The sequence below is a fragment of the Dendrobates tinctorius genome, unplaced genomic scaffold (assembly GCF_039654945.1).
Source record: "Dendrobates tinctorius isolate UK_male_01 unplaced genomic scaffold, ASM3965494v1 ptg000016l, whole genome shotgun sequence".
NCBI classification, from domain to species: domain Eukaryota; kingdom Metazoa; phylum Chordata; class Amphibia; order Anura; family Dendrobatidae; genus Dendrobates; species Dendrobates tinctorius.
In genome coordinates, this window is record NW_027361684.1 from 4,154,904 (window position 1) to 4,170,778 (window position 15,875).

Below are 15,875 nucleotides of genomic sequence, written 5' to 3' on the forward strand. Positions count from 1 at the left end.
TCAAGTCATTAAGCTTAGCCAGTTTTCCGTGGCAAAATTAGGGGCCTCGGCTTATACTCGGGTCGGCTTATACTCGAGTATATATGGTAAATAAATTTACTTGTGTCACTATTTTCCAAGACCAACAACGTTTAAAATTTTTGGTGGATGAGGCTGTGATGGCTTATTTTTCGCACCCTGAGACAATGTTTTGTTGACAACATTTTGGGGTAGATATGATGTTTTGATCACCACTTATTGTGTTTTATTGCAGCGTTGTGGTGGTCTAAAAAACATAATTCTGTGGTTTCTATTTTTTTTTCTCATTAAGCCGCTTTACCAATTTGTTTCATTTAACATTTTGATAAATCAGACTTTTAAGAATGCAGTGACAACAAATATGTGTATTTTGTTTTATTTTTAATGGGGGGGATTTTAACTTTTCTTTCAAATTTTAAAAAAATTTTTTCAATTTCAACTGTATATGTTAGCCACATTAGAGGACTTGAACCTGCGATCATTTTATTGCTTCTACTATACACAGTAATACCATAGTATTGCTATGCATGGCAAAAATCAGTTTCCTATGAATGCCAGCTACAGGCTAGCTTTCACAGGAGTATCGTCATGACAGACATGGGGGTCTTCAGCGGACCCCCGGTTGTCATAGCAACCCATACACATGCGGTCATATACGCACTGAACCACATGGGTCCAGTATCTCCGGGCAAGTTTTCAATAGGTGGAGGGTACTAAGCCCCTAATAGACACCTGCACTTAACTCAAGTGAAAAAAAAAGGATCAGTCGGTCTCGCTGAAACTGGTTGTTCACCTGACATTCATCTAAGGCCTCATTCGTGTTGCACTCATTTTTCTTAATGGATAGAACACATACCCATTATGGTTTACTAGCAATTGAACCCTTTCTACGCCGGGTGGCGAGCATTTTTATTGGTACATTTTCAATAAAATAGCGCCGGAGTTTTTAAGACACTGTACCTGCAAATGGGCATATAGAGTGTCTTCAATAAAATGATGTCGGAGATCGCGACATGCGTACACGCTCATTTCGGCGGCATTTTATTGAAGTAATGTACTACAATGTCAACATAGCAGTGCGCACATGACGGCCATAGGTGTAACAGTGATGGCAGGCGCGTGCACACTGCTATGTTGACGCCGTAGTACATTACCTCAATAAAATGGTGCTGGAGTAAACGCGTGTCCAGCAATATCCGGCACCATTTTGTTGAAGACGCTATGTATGCGCACACGCTAACTCTGGCGCCACATTGCGCAGGCGCCACTCGGACAGAAGGAAGCGTCCAGCATTACATATGGGATACCGTGAGTCCGTGCAAAACTCACAGCGATATGTCCATTTTACAGCAGCAAGGATGACAAAGGCCAATCCAAGTCTATGGGTCTGTGAAAAACACATACAGCACACGAAGGCCATCCATGTGATGTCCGCAGTTAACATTGTAAAGTATAGGAGAAGCTTTGTAATATATTTATTTAGCCATTAGAAAATCATTGACAACACCGATGGTAAAAATGGACACACACTGATGACACACTGATCCAAAACACTGATGGCATCGGTACCATTTTTTCAGATACATGTATAAACACGGATGTGTGAATGAGGCCTAATATATATGAGCGCCTTAAAAGAGTAACTGAGCCTTTCATTCCTGAATAATAATATAAATGTTACTATCCAGGTGTTGAATTATCTTACATCCTTTTGAATTTATGAATGCAATTTGGATGGATCATTTTGATGAGGTTCATTTTTCACGTTTTTTCTGTTCTGCATTATTGGTGTCTCAGCTGTTCTAACTATCACTTTACTGCTCTAGAATGATGTGTGGGTGTCCTGTCTGCTCCATTGTATGTGATCTATTTGAGTCTAGCGTAAGTCTAGCAGGGTACAAATGATAGATATGGTGCAATCGAGGTGAAGATGAATCTTGCCTCTTACTATCATTGGTCTATAGCATTATAGCGCTACGTTACTGCATATAATAAGCTACTCCAGGGAATTCACCACAAACATTCTGAATGAGTACGGGAATCTGCGGGAGCATTCCATCACTGCTGCTTTTATATACCGTATTTTAAAGAAACTGAAAAAAATTTAAAAAAAAAACTTGTAGAAACTAGTGCTAGCACAATTATTTTCTTAATGTATTTGATCTATAACTAGCTTTTTTGTCTATTTTTGTGCTACAAAAAGAAGGTTGTTGAAAATGTCAATTCAGCAAACAGCACCACACCTGTCCATAGGTTGACAATAGTATTTCAGTTCAACCACATTCACTTCATTTGAACCTATCTGCACTACCAGACACAACTCAATGTGGCAGTATTACTGGAAGAAAATGCTGGGTTTTTTTTCTAATCCCGTAAAACTCCTTATAGGGAATCTGTCAGTAGGATCAACCCTCCTAAGTCGTCTATATGGTAATTTAGCTGATATCTGTGATCCAATGTCTTATTCCACAGAAATACATATTTTTCTTAATATGTAAATGAGCATGAATTAATTCTCTGGATGAAAATTCTCAGGAAGATCTATGTCCTGCCCATAGATCTTAACAGCTCATTTACATATTAAGATGTGGATTTCTCTGGAATAAGAGATCAGACTTTCTATGACCTGCATTCCCTTGTCGGTGGCTAAGGAGGGTTGATCCAAATAACAGATTCCCTTAAAGAGAACCTGTCAGCAGGATTTAGCACTATAAAGTAAAGGTATGCCCATAATGGTGCTGTTATACTGATTAATCGGATACCTGCAGCGAATGAATCCAATCAGTGGTTGCTGTTTAATCAGCCTCTAAAGTTGTCTTCTAATGTACTAATGTATATCTCTGTGCATCGAGCAGGGCCTAGGGGGTAGGTTCTTCTTCTGGTTCTCCGCTCCTCTACCAGCCTCGTGTGATTCTTTTACAGGTCACTGCCTGCCATTTTTTAAATTCTGCTCCGCCGTCATTAGGGTGGGTGGTGCATGCGCAGTTTGATTTCATGGTTGGTCTTAAGGTCCTCAATATGTGCAGATCGAGATTTTGGCTCATTAAAGACTCTAAATCAGTGTTTCCCAAACTCCAGTCCTCACGGACCCCACGGGTCATGTTTTCAGGATTTCCATAGAGTTGCACAGGTGAGAGAATTCTTGATGCCTTGATGATACTTCCACCATCTGTGCAATAATAAGTAAATCCTGAAAACATGACCCGTGAGGTCTGTGAGGACTGGAGTTGAGTTTGGGAAACACTGCTCTAAATCCTGCTGACAGGTTCTATTTAAAAGTTGAAAATAATTGTACTTGCCTCGTAGCGGTGTCGATGACGTTCTTCCAGACAATCCACATCATCATAGAGCTTTTCTGAAAAAGAATAATTTGAAATCCATGATTCTGCAGCATAATTAACAATCCTACAAATTAAAACCGATCTTACATTTGTGAGCACATTTGTGCACAAAATGCAAATTTTTAACAGTGGAGTTCAGTTGCCGAGAGCCATCAGATCTAGAATGAAGTAGTCAAAAGAGGCTGTTAAAAAAACAAATGTACATCACAGTGGAGTCTCAGCGCTCTGACAACCCATCAATATTATCTACTGAACATCGTCCATAAAAATAATGAAATGTATTCACATTTGATCCTTTCCTTTGTTCTAGATCTCTTTTCACAACTATGTACCTGACAAGGGCCCCATTTGAAGAAGGAACGCTGAAACGCGCGTCAGGGGATACGTGGTGGGTCCCGAAACCGCAGGAAAAGGTACTTTGACATGTCATGCACATAAGGGTGGTGAACTGTTTTTGTGTAACAATCCCTATACCATTTGATCTCTGCTTCTAATGAGATTCAGTTAGCACATTGACACTTTATGGCAGGCTATGGTCAGGCGCCATGATGCACTATTTATAATGCATTGTATACATTGATTTGCTGGCAAAGCTGCTTTTTATTAGTTACAAATTTGTGCAACTTTATTAGGAGTTTGAATGCTGATGAATACATGAATTTCATGTTCCACCCAGCACTGTATATATAATTGATTTTGTGACCTGGCTGCTTGTTTCTTATTCCAACCTGTTTTGGATTGATCTATGAGCACCTATACTATGTAAACTTTAAATGTTGACTAATAAATTTATTTTTATATAAAAAATAAACTTTTCTTGAAACATTCCTAGTATCCGTATAGGGTATGGTTGTTTTGATGTATGTGCGGAATATGACCCAGGTTTGATGTCAAGGACAATAATGTTTAAATGTTTGATTGGGTTGAGGTCTGGGGACTGTGGGGGCCAATCCAGCACCTCTACTTCATTGTCATTGAACCACTTCTTTGCCAATCTAGACGTCTGCTTCTGATGGTTATCCAGCTAGAACACTATGTTGTCCTTTTAAACCTATAGAACTCAAGTGCAAGAAATAACTTTTCTTTTAGGATACTCACATATAGCTCAGCACTGCGACCACCATCAGTGAAGTAAGGCATTCAAGGGCAACCAAAAGTAGTAAAAAAGGATTTTGGGCTATGTCAAAAGCAAAAGAAAAATCAAAGATGCTATAGGATTTTTACAAGATGAAAAGGATGAAGTGATCAAGAATGATGTTGAGAAGGCCGAACTTTTAAATTCCTATTTTGCATCTGTGTTCTCTAAGGAAGCAATTGTAACATCAATTGATTTTCACGGTGCAATCGAAGGAATAAAGGAATAAAAGAATCCACACTATCCATAAACAGAGATATGGTTATGGAACACTTAGCTAATTCAAATTAATTTAAATCTTCAGAGTACTGAAAGAGCAGAGGAAATTGGAGAATCACTAACCAGAATCTTTTAAAAATCATAGAAAGCAGGAGAAGTCCAGGAAGATTGAAGAAGGGCAAATGTTGCCCATATTTTCAAAAAAGTAAAGACGACAAAGCCAGGAAATTACAGGCCAGTGAGCATTAATTATATACCAGGAAAGATATTTGAACAAATTATTAAACAGCACATGTGTAAGTACTTGGATAAGAATACAGTAATTAAACAGAGCCAGAAAGAGTTTGCAGCAAATATGTCATGCCAGACTAATTTAATTTTCTCTTTTGATGGAATCACCGACTAGGTGGATCAGGGAACTGCGGTAGATATAATATATCTTGACTTTAGCAAAGCATTTGATAAAGTATCTCATACTATTCTTATTGAAAAAATGACCAAGTATGGGATTGGCAAGGTTACGGTTAAGTGGATTCATATCAGGCTCAGTGATTGTACTCAGAGTGGTAATAAATGGCTGCACATCCAATTGGGAAAAGTGTTTCAAGTGGGGTACCACAAGGCTCTGTCCTGGCTCCAGTGTTGTTGAACATTTTTATAAATGATCTAGAAAAGCCAACTGAAGGTAAACTAATCAAATCTGCAGACAATGCAAAGCTAGGAGGGATAGCTAACACTAGAGAAAACAGAAAGGATTCAGAAGGCTCTAGATAAGCTTGAACAATGGGCAGCGACTAATAGAATGGTAATTAACAAGGAGAAATGCAAGATTCCACATCTGGGCTAGAAAAACAAAAATTAAATCTATAGAATGGAAGGAATAGAACTAAGCAACAGCACATGTGAAAAAGACTTGGGTATACTAACAGATCACAGCCTGCATGAGTCAACAGTGTGGTGCAACAACAAAAAAAGCAAATATAGTTTCTAGGCTGTATTAACAGAAGTACAGAGTCTATATCACGTGAAGTAATTATCCCCCTCTACTCCTCCTTGGTCAGGCCTCATCTGGAATACTGTGTCCAGTTGTGGGCACCACATTTTAAAAAAGACAATGAAAAACAAACTGGAGCAAGTTCAGAGAAGAGCTACCAGGATGGTGAGGAAACTGCAAAGTATGTCATACGAGGAACAGATAAAGGATCTGGGAATGTTTAGCTTGCAAATAAGAAGGCTAAGAGGAGACTTAATAGCTGTGTACGAATATCTGAAGGGATTTCACAGTGTAGCGGGATCATCATTCGTAATTGCACATGGAAACACGAGAAGCAATGGAATGAAACTGAAAGGGAGAAGATACAGATTGGCCATTAGAAAAAACTTTTTGACAGTGAGGGGATCAATGAGTGGAAAAGGCTGCCACAAGAGGTGGTGAGTTCTCCTTCAATGGAAGTCTTCAAACAGAAGCTGAACAGACACCTGTCTGAGATGATTTAGTGAATCCTGCCCTTCATTGAACAGGAGATTGGATAACATATATACTGTATATATACCAGGGTGAGACAGGGGCCTGGTCCAAATCTTGTACCGGGACAAAATCAACCACACCCTTACCTGCCCTAAATGCAGAAATTTGACCGAAAAAAATGACCTGGAGCATAAGCTTGTATGCATGCAAAATAGGAACATGTTCACACTGACCATTAAACAGACAAAACCCAAGAAAGAAGCAAAATAAATATATAACCTGCTGTAAGTAAATAAGTAAAAGAAATAGTGTATATAGTTTATATAAGGTACTTAGTAAACACCGTATTTTATAACAAAAAAAAAAGCATAAAAGCCATCCACACCAGCATCAAGGTGTTCCACAATCGGGATGGTCCTGCTCTGCCTTTATTCACATTGATATCCCTTTGACACTCATGGTAAGATTATAATACTAGAGGTTAGGATTGAGGTACACCTTGACACTGTTGGATTGGCCTTTATTCTTTTTTTTATCAAAAATGGTGTTTACTAAGTCCCCTATGTTATTTATATGCACTATTGCATCTTACTTACTTACAGCAGGGTATATGTTCATTTTGTTTTCGCCTTGGATCTTGTCCTTCCAAAATGCTTGACCACCAATACCTTAATTGAGATCAATGTGAACATATCCACGGCATTAAACAAGCATAATAAAAATGTAAAATAAATCCCGTTCATATAAAACACAAAAAGAACACAAAGAAGTCAGAGTATTAATGTTCACGGGTGGCAGCCATTTTTCCTCTGCTTCTTAGCAAGTGCTAAAACATTCTGACTAAATAGCAGTTCAGCCAATATAACAGTGATAACTAATAGGACATTTTTTTTTCTGGCATTACTTTAAAAGTGGTAACGCCAAGGAAAAAGATAGAAAAAGCAGACACATGACTGCACGTTTCAATACAGAAAAAGGAATTAATCCCACTAAGAGCTGATGCCAGATCCGAAGTGGCTGGGTTACAGCGACTGGTATATATTTCTGGGCATATTTATTAAGCAAATGTGTAACTTCAAGCAATTAAAGCTTAAGTTATTTTTAGTTTCCTTGACATTAATACACTCAGAAGATTAATTGTTCTCTTTTACAGTTGCAGTAAGAAGGATTGTCATTGAAAGGCTGAAAAAGAAATTAACAAGTTCCTGAAAAAAAATTACAGTTCTAAAAAAGGTGGCATAGATGTATTATATGGAATAACAATTATCCAAGTCCACCCCCATCTTTCCCTGTATGACAAAGATTACATGACCATACTATGAGCTCATTATACCAACCTCAGACTGTATATAAATAATAATAATAATCTTTATTTTTATATAGCGCTAACATATTCTGCAGCGCTTTACAGTTTGCCACATTATCATCACTCTCCCGATGGGGCTCACAATCTAAGTTCCCTATCAGTAAGTCTTTGGAATGTGGGAGGAAACCGGACAACCTGGAGGAAACCCACGTATATGCTAATGTATAGCCTTAAGGAAAAAAGAAGATGCAATGTACAGCACACACATTGCCAATCATGACAGGGACAAAACTCCCTTCTGATTGTTCACCTGTTATTTACTGACCACTGCTTCAATCGTCTCCTTACTGCATGCATGTCTTTAGTTGATACTTTTATGGATATGGACATCATGTAATATTTAAAGGAGCAGACTTGTGAGCTGTCACGTCGGCGGTGGTAGCCGCCGCTGTCCCAGCAGCGGTGGGGTCTGCCGCCTGTACTCACCGGCGCTCGCCACGCCGCATGGTGCCCACCTCCTCCACGTTCTCGTCATTCCGGCGCGTGCCTGTCTCATGCCTGATTATCGTGTGCCTTTCCGTGCGGTATCCTGGCCTAGTGTTTAGGGGTTTCCCCTTCACACTCTCTCTCCTTCCCGTACTCCGCCCTCAGTACCCAGTCCTGTACTTCGTGTCTCCATTCTGTACTCCGCTCTCTGTGTGTGCCCCATCCTGTACTCCGTGTTTCCATTCTGTACTCCGCTCTCTGTGCCCAGCCCGGTACTCCGTGTCTCCGTCCTGCACTCCGCTCTCATTGCCCAGTCCTGTACTCCGTGTCCCCGTCCTGTACTCCGTTCTGTACTTCCTACTCCATTCTGTATTCCATTCTCAGTCCTGTACCCCTCACTCAGTCCTTTGAGCCAACCCTCTTGGTTCTAGCAGTCGCGGCATCTGTCTTCCGAGGGCCTGCCCCTAACGGCCCCTGTATAGGGGTCGGCACCACCTGACGAGCTCGCCCCCGGAAGCTCCAGTGCCGCGATCCTGAGGGTCCACTCTCGGACGTAACCTTCCTGGCCGTCACAGTATAATCAGGCCATGGACCCTGCTAGCGCCTCGGCGGCTACCCAGAAAGAATTGCTCTTTTTGCGTGAGAATCAAACCAGAATAATGTCCTTTATGAAGTCCGTGGACACACGCCTTTCCGCCTTACAAACTGCTGATCCGGGGAATGCCCCGTTGCTAGCGGGACTCCAGCAGGAGCTTGTGCAGCAGCGTGACGCCCAGTCCCATATTCTGAGCTACATGGCGTCTGTGGACGACCGACTCCAGTCCCTACAGGTCTCTGCTGCCGCTTCAGCTCTTCCTTGGGACCCCCTTTCCCATCCGCCCCCACGCCTGGGGAAACCTCCCAGGTTTGGTGGCGACCCCAAGTTGTGTCGGGGGTTTTTAAACCAGTGCCGGTTGCACTTTGAGCTCCTGCCTCAGCAATACCCCTCTGATCGAACCAAGGTAGCTTTCATTGTGTCCCATCTTGAGGGGGAGGCCTTAGCTTGGGTAAATCCCCTGTGGGAGAGAGATGACCCGGTGGTATCAAGCATCCAAAACTTCCTAGATACTTTTCGTAGGGTATCTGATGAGCCTGGCCGTGTGGCCTCCACCACTAAGGCTCTTTTCAATCTTCGCCAAGGTTCTCTCACCGTAGGACAGTATGCCATCCGCTTCCGGACACTGTCCTCTGAACTAGGGTGGAATAATGAGGCTTTGGTTGGGGCCTTTTGGAGAGGACTCTCCGGCAAAATAAAAGATGAGCTTGCCGACTTGAGAAGAGATCTTTTAGGTTATACTAAGCCCCCATTCCCCGCTCCCCGGCCTCCTCTAGTAATTCCACTCCCGAGCCCATGCAAGTGGACCGAGTAAAGTTGTCTGAGCAAGAACGCAGGGAGAGAAGGACGCAGGGCCTATGCCTTTATTGTGGTGGGGCCAACCAATTTGTGCGTACTTGCCCAGTGCGGCCGGGAAACGCCTCCGCCTAGGCCAGGTAAGAGAGACCTTCCTAGGTGACACTGATTCCTCTCTGCCCCTTACCATTTCCGCTTTAATTGTTTTAGGTCGGGAGCGCAGATCTGTGGAGGCGTATGTGGACTCGAGTGCAGCTGGTAACTTCATCCAGCTCAAAGAAGTGGACCAGTTCCGGATTCCGGTGGTTACACTAGAGAATCCATGCACCATCGCCTCCGTAGATGGCAAACCACTACCTGAACCCATCACCATGGTCACTGTCGAGGTGGAGATACAAGTTGGAGCTCTTCACCGAGAAAAAAAAATCACCTTTTAAGTTTTGCCCAGTTTGTCCCACGGCTTGCTCCTCGGCTTACCTTGGCTTCGTCTACATGAGCCCGTTCTAGACTGGCATTCCGGGGAGATCCTCCGCTGGGGACACTTCTGTCATGAACGTTGTCTGTTGTCGGTATCTCGCCCAAGTCCGCAGCAAGCTCCTACTGATCTTCCTGAGCTTCCTACGGCCTACCACTTGTACGCCGACGTCTTCAGCAAGAAGGAGGCTGAAACACTGCCGCCGCATCGTTCTTACGATTGCCCAATTGAGCTGATTCCAGGAATGACTCCCCCCCAGGAGAAGAACTTATCCTCTGTTTCTCCAGCAGAAACCGCGGCCATGTCCGAATATATCCAGGAAAACTTGGCTCGGGTTTTATTCGGAAGTCATCCTCCCCTGCGGGAGCAGGGTTCTTTTTCGTCCGGAAGAAAGATGGATCCCTGTGGCCATGTATTGATTACCGAGGCCTGAACAGTATCACAGTCAAAAATAGGTATCCCCTTCCGCTGATCCCAGAACTCTTTGACGGCTTGAGAGGGGCTCGGATCTTTACCAAATTGGATCTGCGGGGTGCCTAAAACTTGATCCGAATCCGTGCCGGGGATGAATGGAAGACGGCCTTCAATACTCGAGACGGCCATTACGAGTATTTGGTTATGCCTTTTGGTCTCTGTAATGCCCCGGCATTTTCCAGGAGTTCGTTAATGAAATCTTTCGAGACCTACTCTACACGTGTCGTCGTATATCTAGATGACATACTCATCTTTTCACCTGACTTATCCACTCACAGAAGGAGTGTCCGGCTGGTTCTGCAACGTCTACGGGAGAACAGACTCTACGCTAAACTAGAAAAGTGTCTGTTCGAGCAAACCTCATTGCCCTTTCCTAGGGTATATCATCACGGACTCCGGAGTGAAGATGGACCCCGAAAAATTGTCTGCTGTGCTCAAATGGCCACGTCCGGTTGGAGTAAAAGCCATCCAACGGTTCCTGGGTTTCGCGAACTATTACAGACAGTTCATCCCCTTCTTCTCCTCAGTGACCAAGCCCATCTCTGCTTTGACCCGGAAAGGGACCAAACCAAATGTCTGGACTCCAGAGGCTGAAGAGGCCTTTCTTGCCTTGAAATGGTCCTTTGCTACAGCTCCGATTTTACACCGGCAGTTAGTCAATAGGCCCTTCATCCTAGAGGTGGATGCCTCCTCTACTGGTGCGGGAGCGGTCCTTTCTCAGCGGACAACTTCTGGTCAAGTGGTGCCTTGTGGGTACTTCTCTAAATCATTCTCTTCTGCAGAATGCAGCTATTCAATTGGAGACCGAGAATTACTAGCCATTAAGATGGCTTTGAAGGAGTGGCGGTATCTTTTAGAGGGGGCAGTCCATCCATTCATAATCTTCACGGACCACAAGAATTTGACGTATCTTCAGTCTGTGCAAAGGCTCAACTCCAGGCAAGCCAGGTGGTCGCTATATTTCTCCCGGTTTGACTTCAAACTTCATTTTTGACCTGGCGACAGAAACATCAAGGCAGATGCTCTATCCAGGTCCCTACAGTCACCTGAGGCTGAGGAGGTTTCTTCTCATATCATTGAGCCTGCCAAAGTTATCACCGTGGCGCCCGTGACGCTCTCCCCCATTCCGCCAGGCAAGACCTTCGTCCCACAGAATAAGAGGTCGGAAGTCCTAGACTGGGGGCATTCCTCCAAGATTGCGGGTCACGTCGGGGTCAAGAAGACCCTCAGCCTTCTTTCGCGCTACTATTGGTGGCCTTCCCTTCGCCAAGATGTGACAGATTTCGTAGCCTCCTGCACGACTTGTGCTCTGAACAAGGTACCAAGAAGTCTGCCGTCTGGTCTACTCCACCCTCTGCCTCTTCCTGAGGCCCCTTGGCGACACATTGGTATGGATTTCATTATCGATCTACCATGCTCTTCCGGGTGTACTACCGTCTTAGTAGTGGTCGATCGCTTCTCCAAAATGGCCCATTTCATCCCGCTGCCCGGACTACTTACGGCATCTGAGCTGGCCAAGGTCTTCATAGACCAGATCTTTAGGCTTCATGGTCTCCCTCAACGAATTGTCTCCGATCGAGGGGTCCAGTTCACCTCCCGATTTTGGAGGGCACTCAGTAAGCTCATGGGTATATCTCTTGACTTCTCCTCTGCTTATCATCCTCAGTCCAATGGGCAAGTGGAACGGATCAATCAGGTATTAGCAGCCTACCTGCGTCACTTCTCTAACGCCCATCAAGACAACTGGGTGTCCCTTCTGCCATAGGCAGAGTTCGCACACAACAGCCATCCTAATGAGTCCACCACTAAAACGCCGTTCTTCGTGGTTTCCGGCCAGAACCCTGGTGTTCCAATACCTCTCTCTACGCCCTCTGGTGTTCCTGCAGCAGATGCCCACGCTACCGAATTTTCTCAAGCTTGCAAGGAGACCAGAGAGGCACTTGAAAGATCCAGTATCCGGATTAAGAGACATGCAGACAAGAGACGCAGGGATCTTCTGCCATACCAACCTGGCGACAAAGCCTGGCTGTCAACTAAGCATATCCGCTTGAACATACCTTCTTACAAACTGGGTCCTCGGTACATCGGCCCGTTCGAGGTTCTGGGACGCATTAACCACGTGGCTTATAAATTGAGGTTGCCGGCTTCGCTCCGGGTCCCTAACCCCTTCCATGTCTCGCTCCTTAAACCTGTTGTTCTGAATTGGTATCACTCAGTCCCACCTCCTTCCCCTCAGCCAGTAGGGGCCGATAACATCTTTGAGGTAAAAGAAATTCTTGCCGTGAAAAAAGTTTGGGGGCGTACCCTCTTCCTCATTGATTGCTCCTCTTCTTTTAAGGAGGTTTTTGTCCAACCTCAGGAGAGGAAGACGTAAAGGGGGTACTGTCACGTCGGCGGTGGTAGCCGCCGCCGTCCAAGCAGCGGCGGGGCCCGCCGCCGCCTGTGCTCACCAGCACTCGCCACGCCGCACGGTGCCCGCCTCCTCCACGTTCTCGTCATTCCGGTGCGCGCCTGTCTCATGCGGGCGCCTTAGGCCGCGCGCGCTCTGCAGGTCTCTTAACTCTGCAGCGCCCGCCCAGAAGCCTAAGCGTCCAATCAGCCAGCAGCATGGGGTATATCAGGCGTCTCCAGCATGGTGGAGACGCCTGATTATCGTGTGCCTTTCCGTGCAGTATCCTGGCCTAGTGTTTAGGGGGTTCCCCTTCACACTCTCTCTCCTTCCCATACTCCGCTCTCAGTACCCAGTCCTGTACTCCGTGTCTCCATTCTGTACTCCGCTCTCTGTGCCCCGTCCTGTACTCCGTGTCTCCATTCTGTACTCTGCTCTCTGTGCCCAGCCCGGTACTCCGTGTCTCCGTCCCATACTCCACTCTCAGTGCCCAGTCCTGTACTCCGTGTCTCCGTCCTGCACTCCGCTCTCAGTGCCCAGTCCTGTACTCCGTGTCCCCGTCCTGTACTCCGTTCTGTACTTCCTACTCCGTTCTGTATTCCATTCTCAGTCCTGTACCCCTCACTCAGTCCTTTGAGCCACCCCTCTTGGTTCTAGCAGTCGCGGCATCTGTCTTCCGAGGGCTTGCCCCTAACGGCCCCTGTATAGGGGTCGGCACCACCTGGCGCGCTCGCCCCCGGGAGCTCCAGTGCCGCGATCCTGAGGGTCCACTCTCGGATGTAACCTTCCTGGCCGTCACATGAGCCCTCACATAGCGCGCAGACTGCATACTGTCAAGATTCTCTGGTGCTCAGAGCAGGCGAATGTGTGTTCCCATGTATGGGATTGGCATACTTCCAGCCACATTCCAACTAGACGTGTCTAGCCTCGCTAAATTCAGTCTTAGTGAGCGAGGTCATGCACATCTAGTTGACATGTGACATATGACTGCATGTACAGCTGTGCAAAAAAGTGTTTGCCCACGTCCCGATTTTCTATTCATTTGTACATTTGTCACAATTAAATGTTTCAGATCACCAAACAAATTTAAATAGTAGACAAAGATAACACAAAATGCAGTTTTTAAATTAAAGTCTTTCTTGTTAAGAGAAAAAGAAATCCAAACCTACAGGGCCCTGTGTAAAAAAGTGATTGACCCCTAAACCTAATAACTGGGTTGGTCACCCTTAGCAGCAACAACTGCAATCAAGCGTTTGCGCTAACTGCCAATGAGCCTATTACAACGCTCTAGAGAAATTTTAGCCAAATTTAAGTATTAGACAACACACAACTGTATGTAAATTGCATACATGCAGTCGCCACTTACGGTACCAGAGAATCCTGACAGCGCACTTTACCAGTCCCCTGCTAGTCCTGCCCTGATGCTCACCACGACCTTTGACATTCTCCACACTTCCTTCTCAGTCTGTATAGATATATGACCACTGTGTCCATTCCCTGGCTGTAACAATTGCGCTCAGGTCAGTAATTTGCTGCCGAGATCACATGTCCACCAAATGGAACCGGAAGTACCATTACTGGACTGGGGAAAACCGTAACAAGAGTGACTGGTTATTGGTAAAGTGACTATTACTTCAATCCATCAGCACATGGCTCCAGTAACACATATAGACACCCAGTGGGTGGATTTGTTTTAGGTGACATCACAGTACAGGAGCAGTGCTTTCACTAGCCGAAGCTATGGTATTCATAGCCCTCCCCTGAATACCTAATATTTAGCAATATGTTGACTGAACTAAATATTTACAATAGATATACTGAAGTATAATGTGTATACGCACTTAGGGTGGAGCCACTGGTGGTAAATATTGTCTTCCTCTTCCCTAGTCGCATTGTTCCCCCCATGTCTCCTGGGTTATGCTCCGGCATATCAATCACCTGCAAGAAAGAAGACACTTTGACATACAGTGTAAAACATTAGGTAGATTTGTAGAGAGATCATGCTTAGAAATAGAATTTAAAATAGCAGCTGGAAATATATGCACCATTTATGATCAAGTTCTGAGAGGCATATCAGGCTAGTTGTGTGTGCCCTCCTATTACTGGATGGCAGGGCAGATTGGCCACCCAAGAATTAATCAGATTAGTTTTATATAAAGTTTAGTACAGGTCACGTAGATATTTGAAAATAATTGGAGATCCAAAAAATCAGTTCCCAATAGACGCAATATACTGAAAATACTACCATTTATGATAACACAACTAAAACAACAAAAGCATCTATAGCCCAGGTTCCATAGGCATTTACCAGCACTGTGTGATCATATGGATAACGGTAATTGTAGTGTCAGGGATTCTTATATAGATATAATCCAGTTCTTGCTTGTAATTGCTTGGCACAGACAGTGAAGACTGACCAGTATGTTTATACTAATACTTAATATGTATGTTTAGATGGGAATTGTCATGCGCGGGCTGGGAAAGTCCGGCGGACGGCACAACACACGTACAACGGGATGGAAAAAGGGAGGGGAAGGCCCAAACAATAGGGAACAAGGGATGGCGCACCTCCTAAACAACCTGTGCCTATCCCTTAGCTCCCCTAATGCCCTATGTGGGTCCTTACCCCTACCACTGTCATGTGCCTAGTCCCTAGCTGTCACCTCACAACACCCTGGCTAGTGCACTGACCGGCAAGGACGCTAGCTACACCACTGCCAATAGTACAAACACCGGGGGTAGTGACAAGCACGAGACAGACAAGGTGCGAAAATAAGTAACTTAGTTCCAGGCTCCGCTGCCAAGCTCCACACAGCAGAGGTTATGGAAACAGGACCCCAAACACCACAGAAGTAGCAGATTCAGCACTGACACCAGAGAGATGCATACTCCAAGGCTGGTCTACATAGATTAACTTTAAAACCAAGAGTAAGCTGATGCCTCAGGTGACTATATAAAGGATGGTGGGAGAGGTCACCACCCACATCAGCCGACCAGCAAAACAGCAGCTGCCAGCACGGAAACTGACAGTAACCCTTGCTGGCCTGATAGTAAAAACCACGTTTAAATTAAAGTAGAATGAGATCTGTCATAACTCCAAAAATGAGTCGTAAAAGGAATCTTACGACATTTCTAGAGGTGAAAATAATAACATTAGCTTTCTTTATCACAAGG

The 15,875-nt window shown here is 44.7% G+C and overlaps 1 protein-coding gene across 4 annotated transcripts in view; it reads right to left on the reverse strand.

The window, feature by feature from the left end:
- CTPS2 (CTP synthase 2) overlaps nucleotides 1-15,875 on the reverse strand; it is a 249,215-nt gene that overhangs the window by 63,261 nt on the left and 170,079 nt on the right. For all 4 annotated transcript variants that reach the window (XM_073565279.1, XM_073565278.1, XM_073565276.1 and 1 more), the window contains 2 exons: nucleotides 14,543-14,639; nucleotides 3,318-3,373 (listed from right to left, as the gene is read on the reverse strand). In XM_073565279.1, the coding sequence (XP_073421380.1) occupies nucleotides 3,318-3,373; nucleotides 14,543-14,639 (153 nt within the window). The remainder of the gene's footprint in view (nucleotides 1-3,317; nucleotides 3,374-14,542; nucleotides 14,640-15,875) is intronic.